At 33.5% G+C, this 16,092-nt stretch overlaps 1 protein-coding gene and 1 pseudogene across 1 annotated transcript; both read left to right on the top strand.

Moving 5' to 3' along the window:
* The first annotated feature begins 5,493 nt into the window (after positions 1-5,493).
* LOC149484936 (lithocholate 6-beta-hydroxylase-like) lies at positions 5,494-7,370 on the top strand (annotated as a pseudogene).
* Positions 7,371-10,042: 2,672 nt separating this feature from the next.
* LOC149484935 (uncharacterized) lies at positions 10,043-13,191 on the top strand. The gene is made up of 2 exons (XM_089700429.1): positions 10,043-10,133; positions 12,788-13,191. Exons 1-2 carry the CDS (start codon positions 10,122-10,124, stop codon positions 13,040-13,042), a joined length of 267 nt encoding a protein of 88 aa, XP_089556555.1. The 5' UTR covers positions 10,043-10,121; the 3' UTR covers positions 13,043-13,191.
* The last annotated feature ends 2,901 nt before the right edge of the window (positions 13,192-16,092 follow it).

Genomic DNA, 16,092 nt, shown 5'->3' with positions numbered 1-16,092 from the left:
CTTATTGCAGACAGATTTCGACATAGTCTTAATGACTTAGAGGTAAACATAGAAGATCAATCTACAAATTCGTTGGTGTGGTCCGACAAAATAATATAAAAGTGGGTTTGCTTATAACCTCACAATCGATTACAGATCATCTTCTGTATAGGCGATATTAACGTAGTATGTTCTTTTTGTAATGCTTTAAAGTGGAGTAAGGAGTCGGCTTTCGTTTGAAGATACGCCGGAACCTTTGAAATCACTACTTTTAAGTTTTAGAGGAACATGTGCAATCTAAACAGTTCTTAGACAATATTAGCTCTTATAGTATTGCGTTTTAAATGATCCTTTGGTGCTCAACAATTATCAGATGCTCCTTTCATTCTTACTTTTAAGATACAAGGTCAAGTTTATCATTTGATAGGATCCCTTTTGCCTGAAGGCCAACCTAAGTTTCTTTAAATATATTTTGTATTCGACTACGACGAATAATCGAATACAAGAAATCAATATTTCTCGAATTTAAAACTGAACTCATTTCACAATTTTAGAACATGTTAATTCATCAGGTTAATCTGTATATATGCGTTTTAAATCGATATTAGAAGCTTTTCCTCAAGATGGTGATATTAATATAAAATTGGTATAAATGCCGATAGACGGAAGTCTATCAGCACTCAGGAATTCCCTGAGCGTGTTATAACGCCCAGGCCGCAGTATTACAATTTTTCCTACAGTAGGGCGACGAATGTATTTTCGCATAGCAACGGAGGGGAACTCGTGGGGGGTAAAGTGACGCGGGCCACGTACCACAAACATGTTTAGTTTGTGGTACCGAGCGCGAAAGAAAGTCATCGTGTTTTTAGTAAAGTTACTATGTAAACTAACGTAATTTATTACTTAGGTACATATTCTATAATGGTGCGCTCAAACTGTTAATCTACATTTAATTTAGATTATTATTTTAATTACTAAGAAATGTAGAATTTAAATCACATTCATTCATGTTTTCCTCAGATATTCGATGTCTATGATTTTCGATGATTTTAAGATTTTCTTATCAGAGTATTCAATTTTAATGTTGTTAAATTTTATAAGAGACAATTAAGAACATTCAAAAATAAAGTGTCAGGTTTTTTTTTTAACGACGAATGACGAAAAACGACCGAATCGCGGACGAAGTCGCGGGCAACAGCTAGTATCTTATAAATGTATTTTTCAAGGTCTAGTGTAGGTACCTCTGCATGTTCTAAATTTAATGAAAATAGGTTTTGTGGTAAAAAAAAACAAAATAATTAAACTAGAAACTGCGCATTCGTTAGAGCTACCATAAAAATTAAAATAGATGGCTAATTTTCAATCGAACCGAAGTTATTGGAGCAAATATGTAAATAACTGTTCACCTATAATTATGTAAATGCATTATAGTTATATTATTATTTGCATGCTAGCCATGACTGGCGAATTGTGCAGATCATAATATTATTATCTATTCAAAACAGGCTATACCACTTTTAATGAACAAATACCTCTAGTTCCGTTTTATTTCGATACTAGCCGCTCCGCGCGGTTTCACCCCCGTGGCTCCTCTCCTGTTGGTCATAGCGTGATGGAATATAGCCTATAGCCTTCCTCGATAAATGAGCTATCTAACACCGAAAGAATTTTTCAAATCGGACCAGTAGTTCCCGAGATTAGCGCGTTCAAACAAACAAACAAACTCTTCAGCTTTATAATATTAGTATAGATAATAAATTTATCCCAAAAAGCTTTTCTACCAATTTTCACCCTCGTGAAAAATCGGGAAAAATCCGTTCTTATAAATTTTACAATTACATAGATTTTCTTAAAATACCTTCAATAATAATTTCCTTTAACTTTAATTAGTACGTACTTAAAATTTGTTCTGATTTTGTGTTTCTATTTTTAACCGACTTTATTTGTACAAGTATAAGTACTAAGGATACTTCAAGGTTAAAAGCATAAACTATAAACAAAAGCTCTAAGCAGAAAATTTTGAAAACTGTACCTGTTAATTTTCTTGTATTTTCGTTGATATTATTGCATTTAAACCGAGATCACACTAAAGTAATGTCAAATATTTTAAGCTATTGCATAGCTTCTATCGCGGGCCTTGAGCGCGGGGACCGAATCGAGAAATTCCGTAACGAAAAAACCTCACGCTCCCCACTCCGACGGACACGGAGGTGTGGCTTGAAGGCATGCTATGCAATAGCACCAATTACCGCGGCAGTCCCCGAGTGCCACACGTCTTTTTTTATTTTAGAATTAACTAGCTGTGCCCTGCTGTTTTACCCGCACTGCTCAGGGGCCTTAGACAAAGTAACGATTAAAAAACGATAACGAAGTTAGAAAAGGCAAAAATTAGATCCGCGTTAGATCACGTGGTCTATCTAATATCAATCCCATACATTTTTCCTTTTCTAACTTCGTTATCGTTTTTTAATTGTTACTTTGTCTAAGGCCCCTGGTCCTGTTGGTCTTAGCGTGATGAATTGATCATATTATATTATAGCCTTCCTCGATAAATGGGCTATATAAAACCGAAAGAATTGTAAAATCGGACCAGTATTAGTAATTCGTAAGATTTAATAAATAAGTAATTCCTCAGATTAGCGCGTTCAAACAAACGAAGAAACTCTTCAGCTTTAGGTATAATATTAGTATGTACCTATAGATTAGTACCTAGTAAAAAACTGTATTCAAATTCAAATTGGTTCTACATTCTGCTCGTAGTTGAGCGTGCAAATATCTTTTTCTTACTGCAAATATGTTGATCTTCTATGCAAATATCTTATTAAAAATATCTACGCATCTTAATACTATTATAAGGGCGAAAGTTTGTAAGTATGGATGTATGGATGTTTGTTACTCTTTCACGTAAAAACTACTGAACCGATTACAATGAAATTTAGCACACATATAGAGGGTAACTTGGATTAACACATAGGATAGGTTTTATCCCGGAAATCCCACGGGAACAGGAACTATGCGGGTTTTCCTTTGAAAACGCGGGCGAAGCCGCGGGCGGAAATCTAGTCTAGGATGAAATACCTCGTAATTTGTAGAACAACGTGTCTGTTTTTATGAATATAAACTAAGTAACTGTAAAAAATGAGCTGTTTCGTATTTTTTCACATCGCGTCGTAAATGATACTTACTTACTTACTTACTTCGAAGAACAAGGAAGGTTAATATAATACTAGCTGTGCTCCTGGGTTTTACCCGCAGTGCTCAGCTCCTGTTGGTCTTAGCGTAATGATATATAGCTTATAGCCTTTCTCGATAAAGGGGCTATCTAACACCGTTGAATTTTTCAAATCGTACCATTAATTCCTGAGATTAGCGCGTTCAAACAAACTCCTGAGCTTATTTGTATAGAATTAAATCGCCAAACTTCAAAGTAGCGTGGTATAATAGTAAACAAACTTATCAGTGTCTCAAATCTTGTATTTGCACATGTTTCCAAAACATCTAAAGGAAAAAATCTCACGTGGTAACAAGCATGTTATGTCCTCTCTATAACTGTATCACAGAAATCAATTAATATTCTGAAGTCATCCCATTTCATTCAGAACCACGTGCGAAATTTTAGATTCACTTATCATTGGAAAGTAGCTTTTAACATATTGGTTTAAGGTTTAAATTGTAATGTAGTTGGTAGTGTAAAGTTTGCCATTCACGGCACGTAACGATTCGGTATTTTCGACCGGTCGTTGTATCATATTTGGCGATTGAATAAGCCCATTCAAGTTCACAACGTGCTACTCATATTTTGTTTATAGGTACATCGGCCATTTTGGATTAGCAACCGGCTGTCAAAATTCATGCATTTGTGCAGTTTGTTGTGTATTCCTGTTAAAATACTGTCTAGCAACTACCGTTGTATGCTCTAAATGCCCGCGAGTATTGAGCTGGTATTCCAGTAATGAATGAGCGATCACCCATCCAATGCATGACCGCGCTTAACGTTGCTTAACCTGCACTTTTAGTGGTACAGTGAATGGCATGAGTCACGAATGAATTAAATTTAGATTAATTTATTAAGCGAGAAAAACATCATTTCCTACAGGTTATGCATTATTTTAGTAACAAGTTGTCTCAAAAGACAAACGCTGCTCAAGAAAACTGTATTTTTTTTAACTTTATTCCAATTTTTATTGAATGTACAATAATAACTTTATCGCAATATAAATTTAAATTTTCCATTACACGAGACGAGTGAAAAACTCATCACAATTTGCACATAAGTAAATAATTATAATGCAAGCATGGAGTTTTATTGTCCCCAAATTCTCACGGTTTTGCATTGTTAAAAACAACATGTGATAATCTACTAGCATATCGCAGAATGCTATTTACTACGAAAAGTACGTACTACCTGTGGTACTACGTATACGGTAAAGTACGAAAAGTCGTAATGTTTAGGTTTATGTTGATTTCTTCCATTGAACTTAATTTAAATTATTAAACGGCCCTACACATAGTAAAAATTAAATAAAAATTGAATTAAAGAAATTCGATAGTAATTTTTTTAAAGTATCTTTGAAACTATAAGTAGTACAATTTATTTTATTATATTTTATCAATATAAAAAAAATCGGTTGTTGAAAGAAAAAGTCTCTCCCTCTGGTAGAGTCGGCTCAAAATATACAACTTTCATAAGCAACAATAATAACTAAGAAATGTTAAAATTACCTTATGTGGTGACATAAGGTAATTTTTAAGGGGTACATGGTGAGTGGTGACTCACCATGTACCCCTAGGTACCATTTTTATTCTATGCAAAAGGTTTTATTTTATGCAACACTTACATAATTGTACACATGTGTGCGTGCATGCGTGACCGTTGACCCAATGATAAAAAGCGTGTGTCTTTTAAAATTGTGAAAAAAATTAACTGTATTATTTGTCTTAGTAATGGTACAAAAGGTATTAAAAATCGAAAGATGTCTGCTTTATATCATAATATTACATTTGGGACCTTCCACCTACCTACCGCTTGTACCTTACTGTACGGCGTACATACGGACACATATTTTGATCGTAAAATTTTATCATTTGTACCTAATGTTTTTTTTTCTAACTTGGCATAATTGACTGAACATAAAAATATATTTTTGATAGATATCACTCACAGGAGGTGGCCACCACAGGCCGAAAACATCGACCCGTGCTTAATGAAAAACCCTTTATATAACGAAATGACCTGGCAATGACTTTGATCTTGTGTGGAAATATATTTTACTGCTATTTATGGCTATTGTTAATTAAAAATTGTTCCTGGATTAACTTTTTTAGCTGATGCAAATTGTGAAGGTTTATCAGCTATTGATAATTTGATTCGGTAATCACTCAATTTACTTAAGGTTTTTTCAAAGTCACTATTTACCTGCCGTTGCCATCATACTTAGAGATTATAGAGTATTCGGTATCGTTAATTAATCACGTACGAGCTTTTTAGTAGGTACCATAATATATAAAAATAATATGGATTTCGACGTTATAATGGGTATGAAGTTCCTTGATATGGTTGTAAGTGAAGCATAAGCGATTGCATCCACCAATTGGATATATTATTATAAATAAAATTAAAAATGATACACAGGATGTCCTACTATTGGTATACTAAGCTCGAATGGGCTTGTAGTTTTGCATACACTGATCACGTAAAAATACTTAACCCTTAACTAGAGTCGTGGGTCCAATGGACCCAGGTTGAGTTTTTAAAGTCTCGTTTACTCCACGGCACTTACCGCAGAACCTCCCACTGCTCAGTACCTTCCTATAGTACGCCGGAGCGTATCCTGTGAGACAGACGTGTTCGGCTCGGTACTCCTTAGGTAGGTACTGACCTTTACAGGGGTCCACTGGACCCACGACTATAGCTACGTATCTTTTTTATTTTCGTTATTAAATTTATTATTGTATTTTTATTTAGTTTATCGCTATGTAGAATCCCAGAAGTATATGTGTTGATAACGAAGAGATGTTAGAACAATGGTTAAATGAAGAATTGTTAAGAAATGATGAAGACTCCGATGAAAACTCAACACCTACCCGTATTGCAGAAACTAAATCAGATAATGAGTTTTCCGATGATGATGTAGATTTTGTTGTTAGATAGAAATAAAAGGAAGCGATGTTCATTCTGTTTGCCTGGCAAAAGAGCAAAAACTGTACATTTATGCACTAAATGCAGGGAGCCCATATGCATGACTTGAGCAAATATAATTTGTAAATCTTGCACGTAATTAGGGATTGCTATTTTTTTATATATAAGAGTTTTTAGTTTGTTTTTGTTTTTTCTAGCAAGCAACATACTTTTTTTAGTTAGATAAAAAAAATTGATTTATAAAAAATAAAAATTTCGTTGAGATTTTTAATTTTTGTAAGACGCCTTTTTGTTGTATAAGAAAACAACGACTGATTTTATAAGTGAAATTATGTTAAGTAAATAAAAGTTCTAATTGTTGATTTTTATAATATATATTCTTCATAAACTAAAATATCATATTTTATTTAAATTTACATAAATAAATGCATAAATAAGTAATTATGACCATTTAAAAATACATGGGTCTAATGGACCCACGACTATACACACGTAACAATTGTTCACGACTCTAGTTAAGGGTTAAACAACAAATTGAGTCATAAATTTTTTCCTATTTTTTTGCTCCAAATCCATGTTTTCTTCTCTAGCTTCGCGCAGCCGGCATATACGGCTTCGCTAATGTGAGCATTTTGTCTATGAAAACCTAATCTTCAACGACAACTCAGGTGCGGGTTGCTTGTTAGGGGTGTACACATAGAGTTTTAAAAATTCATCAATTTGAAAAAAAAATGCGTCTGGAATTTTATAAGTATTTTTTACGTACTCAGCATATGCAAAACTATATACTTCTTTGAGCTTAGTATACCGACGATGGGACACCCTGTATAATTGAAATTTTGTAACAGACACTGTTCTGCCAGTTGGTAATATTAAAGTTGACAAAGGAACAATGATTCATGATAATGACGCCAATATTACAAGTACATTACGACGATGAATATTATTCAGAACCCGAGAAATTTATACCAGAACGATTTTCTCCAGAGAATAAGCACAAAATAGTTGATGCTGCTTATATGTCGTTTGGGAAGGGAAATAGAGTATGTGTGGGTACTAGATACGCTACGTTACAAACCAAAGCTGGTTTGGTTCATTTGCTTCGCAATTTCTCTGTAAATACTATAATAAAATGTGAAGAAACCAAATATGTTCAACACGTGATGCAAGTGAGACTTGAGAATGTAGATGTTGAATTCATACCGAGAGCTGTTCCTACTTAATTATTTTACTATTTAATAATAAATTTATTTATGGCACTGAATTACTTTTTTAATTATACCCAACTTTAATATTTTGTATGTCATATGGTAGAACATTCATTTCAGTCATTTTGTATCAAACGAGCGAATGCTTCTTCACCCCACCTTCTTGCACCCCACTAATCACTGTGTCAAATTCTTTTAGAATAAACAGGCGTAGTTAGTGCGTTCGAAAAGATTCTATGCAATGTTCTAATACTGAACAACACTGAATACGAGTTTTCGTTTACACTTAAATATCACGAATAAGGCACTAAAAGATCACGAGAAAAGCACGCTCTTGCTCACGCTCTAGCTCTATGTTCGTTTGGTCTAAATGCACCGTAAGCTAAAGAACATTCTTTTTTTATCATCAATACATGCATATGCAAGTCATCCCTTTTCATTTGCACAATCAGATTATAAAAGACGGGTAACTTGAAAAATATTTTGCTATTAACAGATTACATTAATTATTTAGATACGAATGTCAAAGTTCTTTTCATGTTTATCACTTATAATACCACAAGAGCTTCAAAATTATCGGGTATTTTCCGATAGGTTCGTTGCAAACAAATGAAGGAGTCAAGTTTTTAGTCAAGGTTAAAAAATCACGAGCGCGAAGCGCGAGTGATTTTTCCTGAAAAACTTGACGACTTTATTTGTTTGCAGGGAACCTTGAGGGAAATGCCAGATAATTTTGAAGCTCGTGTGGTATTCGGGAGATTATTTTTCCGTCCCAAATGTCGGCCAATAATTTCACAATTGAATTGAACCTGTCAGTTTGACGTCAACGACCAGAGAAAATTTTCAAAAAATTATCAGTATAATACCATGTAGGTTGTACCACGTGACGTCGAATGGTGCAATTCTATTGGTCGATATTTGGGTCGGAAAAATAATCACTGAAAACTTTAGAGACTTAAAGTGTGTAATTTGTAAAGATTACCAGAATTCATATAACTCGATTCAGTAATTTCGCTGTGATGATTTTTTTTAATACTCATGATGAAAAGCAAAACAATAATGATATAAAAGATACATAATATTTTTGCTTATTCACTGATTAAAAATATATTTTTAGACAGATATTATCATTTTTTGATAGAAGTTATAATTAGCTGTTATCATTTTTTTGATAGACTAAGGGCCGATTTTTCATTCCTTGGTTAAAATTTATCCGTCCAATAAAGTATTACACGAACATTTTAAAATGTCACCTGTAAACTGTCAAATACGGACAATTAGAATACATATTTGAAATGGTAGTTTAATACGTTATTCGATGAATAAGTTTTAACCAAGGATTGAAAAATCAGCCCTAAAATATTAATAATGTTGGTTTTATTTTGCTGTTTGGTCGCTTGAAATGTCCGAAAAACACATGCCTCTTTGGTGCAGTCGGGTAAAATTATTACAAGGCAGTTAATTATCTTCGTCATTGACAGTAACAATTCATAAATAAAGGAAGGACGGTGCAACAATTGAATTCCTAACATTACTATGTAATTGTTTTGTTAAATTGCAAGCTAAATACCGTGATATGACCGGCCGGCTGGCTTGGTTGGTAGTGACCCTCCCTTCTTCCCACTGGTCGTGGGTTCGATTTCCACCCGTGGAAAATATTATTGTGTGATGAACTGAAAATATTTGCTTTGTGTCTGGGTGTTAATTATCTAAACTTGGCTTGAGACGCTACCGCGTGTCTGGACATTTAAGTATTTATTTAAAATTATTTATGTATGTTTATCAGCCATCTGGTTTCCATAACACAAGCAAAAGCTTAGTATGGGATCAGATCGTGCCGTGTGTGAAAATTGTCCTGAAATATTTATTATTAGGTATTTATTATATTAATACTAGCGGTCCGCCCCGGCTTCGCCCGTGGTACATATGAAAAATAGATGTTGGCCGATTCTCAGACTTACCCGATATGCACAGAAAATTTCATGAGAATCGGTCCATCCGTTTCGGAGGAGTATGCAGACTAACATTGTGACACGAGAATTTTATATATAAGATGTTCTCAAAATTACTATTGACGCTCTGTCTAAATCATTGCTGTGGTTAGTAAGTCTTAAAGCAGTATTACTTCCAGTGTAGGAAAGAGATGGCGCTACACGACCTGTACAGGATGGACTTTGAAATGGCTGTAGGGAAAGTACTCGTAATAATAGATAAAAAACTTTACTCAAATAAAAAATTCCATTATTTGAAAAGAAAGACAACTGCATTCCCTGATTTTCCTTTGTTTGACATAAGCGGGAATCGAACCGGTTATATTTGTGAAAATAACACTTCGAATTGTACAATGAACTTATTAGTTATATTATGTATTTCAAAGTAAAGTTACAATGAAATATTTTTTACAAGGATTTTACAGTTTACTACAGGCACTGTTATAATGCAGTGATTTGAATGAATCTTCTTCGATCACAATGAAGTTTACTCACAATGTTACTAAAAATGTAAATATGGCAAATTCGATAGCATTTGACATAGGTACATACTAGAGGGAGTAGAAAATATCCTTTGGAAGTATAATATAATCTTACAAAAATACTTCATGGTGTCAAAAAGCCGTAGAGATTACATTCAACAAGGAAACTTCGTCCTTGCAAAGCTATTATGGGACCTTCTGGCTATAGGGGTCATTGGCATCTAATGGTAAGGAAGGTGTTCACTCATCCATCGCCTCTAGGACACACTGCCAATATAAATGTTTGTGATTTGGTGACACAAGCAGTGTGTTTCGGACTAACATGGCTTGCACAGTAAGTACAACTTTGAGTTTAGATTTTGGAGTCGTAGTGTAATACGGTGTTTGGTTGTAAGACGCACTAAAAATTTAGGGGAAATACACGGAAGTTTGAAAAAATAGATTAAAAGTTTTATGGGTGAAAAATGTGACGTTAATGTGAAGATTTCTCCAAGATTTTAAAGTGAAACTTTTATTACATCGTCTCAAACTTTTTGGTCTGTGTAGCGCATGTCGCGTGACGGTCGAACCGTACGATAATAATTATCGTACAAATACGATTTTGTGCCTAAGTTTCACTTTTACCGTGGTTTCATAAAACCACACAACTTTTTTTTGTCTTTCATTTGTGATATTGGTTTTAATTTAGTACATTACACAAAATAATTTACTCTATGTATGTACTCAATTTCTTATCCGAATTCAATTAATCCAATATTGTGATTGTGAAAGTTACAGGTGGTATTTATATTTTTTGATTAAAATAGAAATATGTAGCTTTTTGTGTGTCCTAAAATGTCAAAAGATTTAAATGATTAGAGTTATTCTTTCGCGTGTAAAAATAAACTAATACTGGATGAATAAACTAATAAATAATACTGGAATACGTAATATCTTATATACAGGGTGTAATCGTTAAGTGTGCACAGGCGATTATTCCGTAACTATTACAGATATCAAAAAACTTTAAACTGATATCGAAAGTACTTAACCTAATGAGTAAAATGGCCATAATAAATTTTTAAAAATAATACGAGAAATATCTAAAAAATTAACTTTAAACCCTCCCATACATTTAGTATGAGATATGAATATCCCATGTACATGGGTTGATCCAAAAGTAATGATAATCAATATTAAACAAAGTCATTACAGTTAAAATAATTATGTATTTCTCTAGATAGTCTTCTAACTAGATAACATACTTCGATATTTTTTTTCCTTAACTTAGAAAAAAAAACTTTGACTTCATCTACAAAAACCCCTCAAAATCGGCCATCACTTCGCTGTCGTCTAAAAATTTCTTGTATCGACGGTGTTTCTTGTACCGAGGTAAGAGATAGAATTAACTAGGAGCTAGATCTTACAAACAGGGTGGGTGTTCAAGCATTTTCAATGCCGATTTTTGATTGGCAGCCATCGCAACTGACGCTTTGTGATCTGGTGCGTTGTCTTGGTGAACCAACATTCAAGACCGAAGTTTGCCATGTCTCTTTTTCTTACTAACCTACCCGCAATCTTTTAATTTGGTCTGTGTAGTAAGAGCCCTGTGTAGTAGTGGCTACCTTCTTAAAATATTCCACATTTCTTCAGCGTCCCAAAAAACTACGGCTTTAATCTATCCCACTAATTTTCACTTTGAAAATCTTCACCGTCACTTTGGAAGCTCGCATCCAGGCCATTGATTGTTTCTTGGTTTCAGCATAAACATGGTGAACCCAGGTAACGCCCATGGTCACAAATCGTGACAGAAAATTATCCTGATCTCATTAAAAATTTAGAAATTCACCCTCTAAATGTCGAATCGTTGTTTCTTCTTTTCGTCGGGAAACATTCTGGCTCGCACTGTTCACATTAAAATTAATGTTAATACTTGGAAACGTGGCCTGTAGATATAATTTTTTTGTGATAACTTAGTGATTACATGAGCAAGCATAAAACATTTATTTTATATTTTTATGTGCACAGGAAATACCCAATTATCATTACTTTTGGATCAACCTATACATTTAATATGAAAGATTTTAGCTTTTTTTTTTTGTTTTTTTGGTTTTCTGCTTTAATTACTTCGCAAATTTGGAGGGAAGTTCATTTAGAAACTGTAAATAGACCTCCTCATTGTATTGCACAATAAGGACGTCACTTCGAAAATCTACTATGAATACAAAATGTATGGGAAATAAATTGTATGGGAGCGTTTAATGTAACATTTTTGGTTATTTCTCGTTTTATTTTTAAAAATTTATTATGGCCATTTTACTCATTAGGTTAAGTACTTTCGATATCAGTTTAAAGTTTTTTGATATCTGCAATAGTTACGGAATAATCGCTTGTGCACACTTAACGATTACATACCCTGTATAAAATTCTCGTGTCACAATGTTAGTCTGCATACTCCTCCGAAACGGGTGGACCGATTCTCATGAAATTTTCTGTGCATATCGGGTAAGTCTGAGAATCGGCCAACATCTATTTTTCATATGTACCACGGGCGAAGCCTGGGCGGGCCGCTAGTATGCTATAAAATTCATGTTTTCAGTAGGTAATATTAGGAATACTTAGCCTAAGAATTACTTAGTCAGGAAATCTAGTCACCTATTTACCATTTGATACTAGGCACTGTTTACTATTTTTATCTAGTTTTGTAACATTATTTTTTCATATAGATAGGTATTTATACTAGTTATATAATTTATCTGCGTCTGTTTAACTGGAAGGAATCGCTATGTAGTGAAAAGACCACCAATTGTTTTAATTTATAATTAGATTAACATGTACAGGTACAGAGATACCATGAGACCTGAGGAAGGACATAGGATAGGTATCCCGGAAATCCCACGGGAAAGGGAACTATGCGGGCATTTCTTTGACTACGCGGGCGAAGCTACTGGCGGAGAGCTAGTAGAGTAGAAACAAATTAAATAAATAAACCAATAACTCTTTTTTCAGGTATTCTACATTACCCTGGCCTTCTGCATTCTTGCTGCAGCCTTCGCAGCACCCGCAGATCTTCCACCAAAGCCAGCGACCCCCGAAAAGGATGATTTAGAACCATCTGCGTCACACTGGGGCGGTCACTACGGTGGTTTTGGCTACGGTTACGGTTACTACCCGCACTACGGTTACTGGGGCTGGCCGAGCTACGGTTATGGGTGGTACGGTCACGGCTGGCCGTATGGATACGGTCATGGTTACTGGTGGTAAAGAGCCAAAGATTCATATGAACTCAGGATGTTTATGCTTGCCGTTGGATTATAATATGTAGGTAATTATTTCTAGAACAAATTGAGTATTGTTGTTTAATAGAAAAATTATAGTGACGTAAATAGTTTTAAGATTATACTGAATGTGTATTAGGTATTGTATTTTAAAACGTAAATACATTACTGTAAGCTACAATTTTGTTTCATTTAATCGAAATACCTTTTGAATTGCCTAGTAGAACATTATGATGTTTCCTCGGTGGTCAAGATGCATGATTCCAATAATAAGACTGAAAGAAGATTTCAAATTGTGATATAATATTTACCCGAAAAAAAATTTTCTTTCTTTGTTATAATAATTGTGGTATTAAATATATTCTATACTTTCCGCCTTCGACTACACCCGCGTTTAAAAAGAAAAACCCGCATAGTTTCCTATCCTGTGAGATTTCCGGATAAAACCTAGGAAATGTGTTAATCCAAGTTACCCTCTATATGTGTGCTAAATTTCATTGTAATCGGTTCAGTAGTATGTGCGTGACAGAGTAACAAACATACATACATACACATACAAATACATTTATAATATTAAGTAGGATAGGATATGATTATTAAATTTATTGCTTGTAAAGTTGAATTATTAACGTTACGTCGAATCGAAAGTACGTGTTATAATGTACGTACGCATCGAAATGTACGTGTACTCGTATATTATTATAATTCAACAAGGCGTTAGGCGTAGTCACATTCATTCATTGGTTTTTTATTCTAACAAGAGATTCTAAATATGAACCAAATAATACAATTTTAATCTCAGAATAAAATTTAAAGTTATCACAATCTAAGGCTGTGTTGGCCTGTTACTGAAAGTATTTGGAAAAAAAATCACGTGAGTAAAATGAGTATCAATTATTGTAATAATAGGAAACATTATAATATTTTCTTTTTGTAATGCGCTACTGTTTCTTATTTAGTAGGTAGATTTTTTTTATTCTAATTTAATTTAGGGACTTTGAGTCAGCAATGACTATGTCAGTCCCATAGACCATAGTATATGCACAAAGTTTAACTTAACTAGCTTAGTAGGTAGATACAAAAATGTTTAAAGTGAAATAATAATTTTGGCGCCAAAAAGAACATTTTTGTCAATGCAAAAAGGTATAGACCTCCTATTATATTACATCCTTTCTATTAAATATCCTTGTATGTACCATGTTCTATGCAATAAACGATTTATTTATAAGGTTATAGACTTATAGTAGTAATATAAGTATAATTTTAATAAGAAAAAAAAATGTGAAAAATACAATTTTTTAGAACTTATTATATCTTGTAAACTTTCCTCGGGTCAAGCCACCTCCACAGACACCGAACTGCAGCTGTTTCGCGCGGAAAATGCTTCGCGACTCTGCACCGCGCTTTGTGGAACCGCCTATTCACATACACGACATGAAATTTGGTGTTTTAAGAAATAATTTGGAAAATCCAAAAGTGCACGCCTCATAATTTTTTTTTAATAAATATTTATTAATTATTATTTTTGTTTATTTAATAACAATTAAACCACATCGAATCAGACCCTGAAAAATGAAAGGGTTCTATTCCTGAGCATACTCAAGCGTAAGAGAAAAAAAAAGACTCGATTAGTAAAGTATTTCGGTCGCTATCGTGTTAACAAGAAAAAGGATCCGCACATACAGACACACGGACGTCCAAGACAGAACTTTTTTAAACTGTTTTTTAACTAGTTTAAATAACAAAAATGACATCAAAAATATCATGAACGTTAAAAATAGTGTTTTTTCTTAATATGTGTGTGTATGTATTATCTTACAAGTGCAATGTATGATACATAAAGACATTTTAAGTTTGAAAAATCAGATGTTTTGCGCGAAGTGACAGTAGTACCCACCTCAACGCTTCGCTTATGAGGCGTGCAAAACAATAAACATGGCAAACTAAAATAACAAATATTGAAACAATGTAATTAATAATAAACAAGTTAAAACAGTAACTGAATTGAACAAAATTCGAATAATATATTTTTGAAACAGCGCCATCTATTGGTAATCAGATACACTAACTCGTACATGTTGATAATGTCTCTTATAAAATGCTAATAAAAATCCACTAGATGGCGTTACTTCTTTTACTCCAAATTGTATTGCTTTTTATTAAATCCACATATTATATCTATTGGATCTACATAACTAGATATTTCCCGCGGTTTCTTCCCAGTTATAATAAAAAATTAACTAGACATCGCAATGTATCAGAATTTATATTTTTTGATATTTTTTTTATATTAGCTTTTTTGTAACAGCGCCATCTATTGCTGATTAGATATACTACTTAGTCTAAAGCAAACATACGCTTATTCGTTGTTTACCAAAAATCCACGAGATGGCGTAACTTATATTGAAACTGTGCGAGCGTTTTCAAAAAAAAGTGTACCCCTCACTTTCGGCCTGTCCCCTGTGTTTCAAGTCGAATAACAAGTAAAATTTATATGATGGCTAATTATTTTAATGCTTGAAAAGTATTAAATACATCTTAATTTGATAAATGCAAACAATTAATTCACGGAAACATTGCGTACTATTTTTTAAATAAACATTTTTAAAACTAAAGTGTCAGTTTTTGGCGTGTCCCCATCCAAGTTCTTCGATGTTAGAGAAGCGATTCTAAAAAGTTTTATACCAAGGTACCATAAGTTTTAGTGTCGTCTAAAAGTACATTTATTTGCGAATCGTCGCATGTAGTTCATAATTAAGGCCTTATAATCGTTTAAAAGCAATTTGATTTCCAAAAATATCTTAAAAAGTGGTACTGACCGGACATGTCGGGTTTATCACGGCTAATAATGCCACTTACAAATTTTAGATTACTATTTGAATTTTATAAATGGCAAAATTATCGTTTACTTTCACCATCCGCCAATTTAAAAAAGCTTATTTTCAAATACAGTTCGAGTAAAACAGAAGTGTTTTGTGAGTGCAACGGCCGTTGCAATTTCTACTGTCTGGTTTGAGACATATTATTACTTGATAC

The sequence above is a fragment of the Colias philodice genome, chromosome 11 (assembly GCF_061535455.1).
Source record: "Colias philodice isolate Cphi_HAF_F1 chromosome 11, ilColPhil1 Martin Lab GWU primary, whole genome shotgun sequence".
Lineage (NCBI taxonomy): Eukaryota > Metazoa > Arthropoda > Insecta > Lepidoptera > Pieridae > Colias > Colias philodice.
The sequence above is the reverse complement of the archived record's forward strand: the minus strand, read 5'-3'. Positions and strand labels throughout refer to the sequence as shown.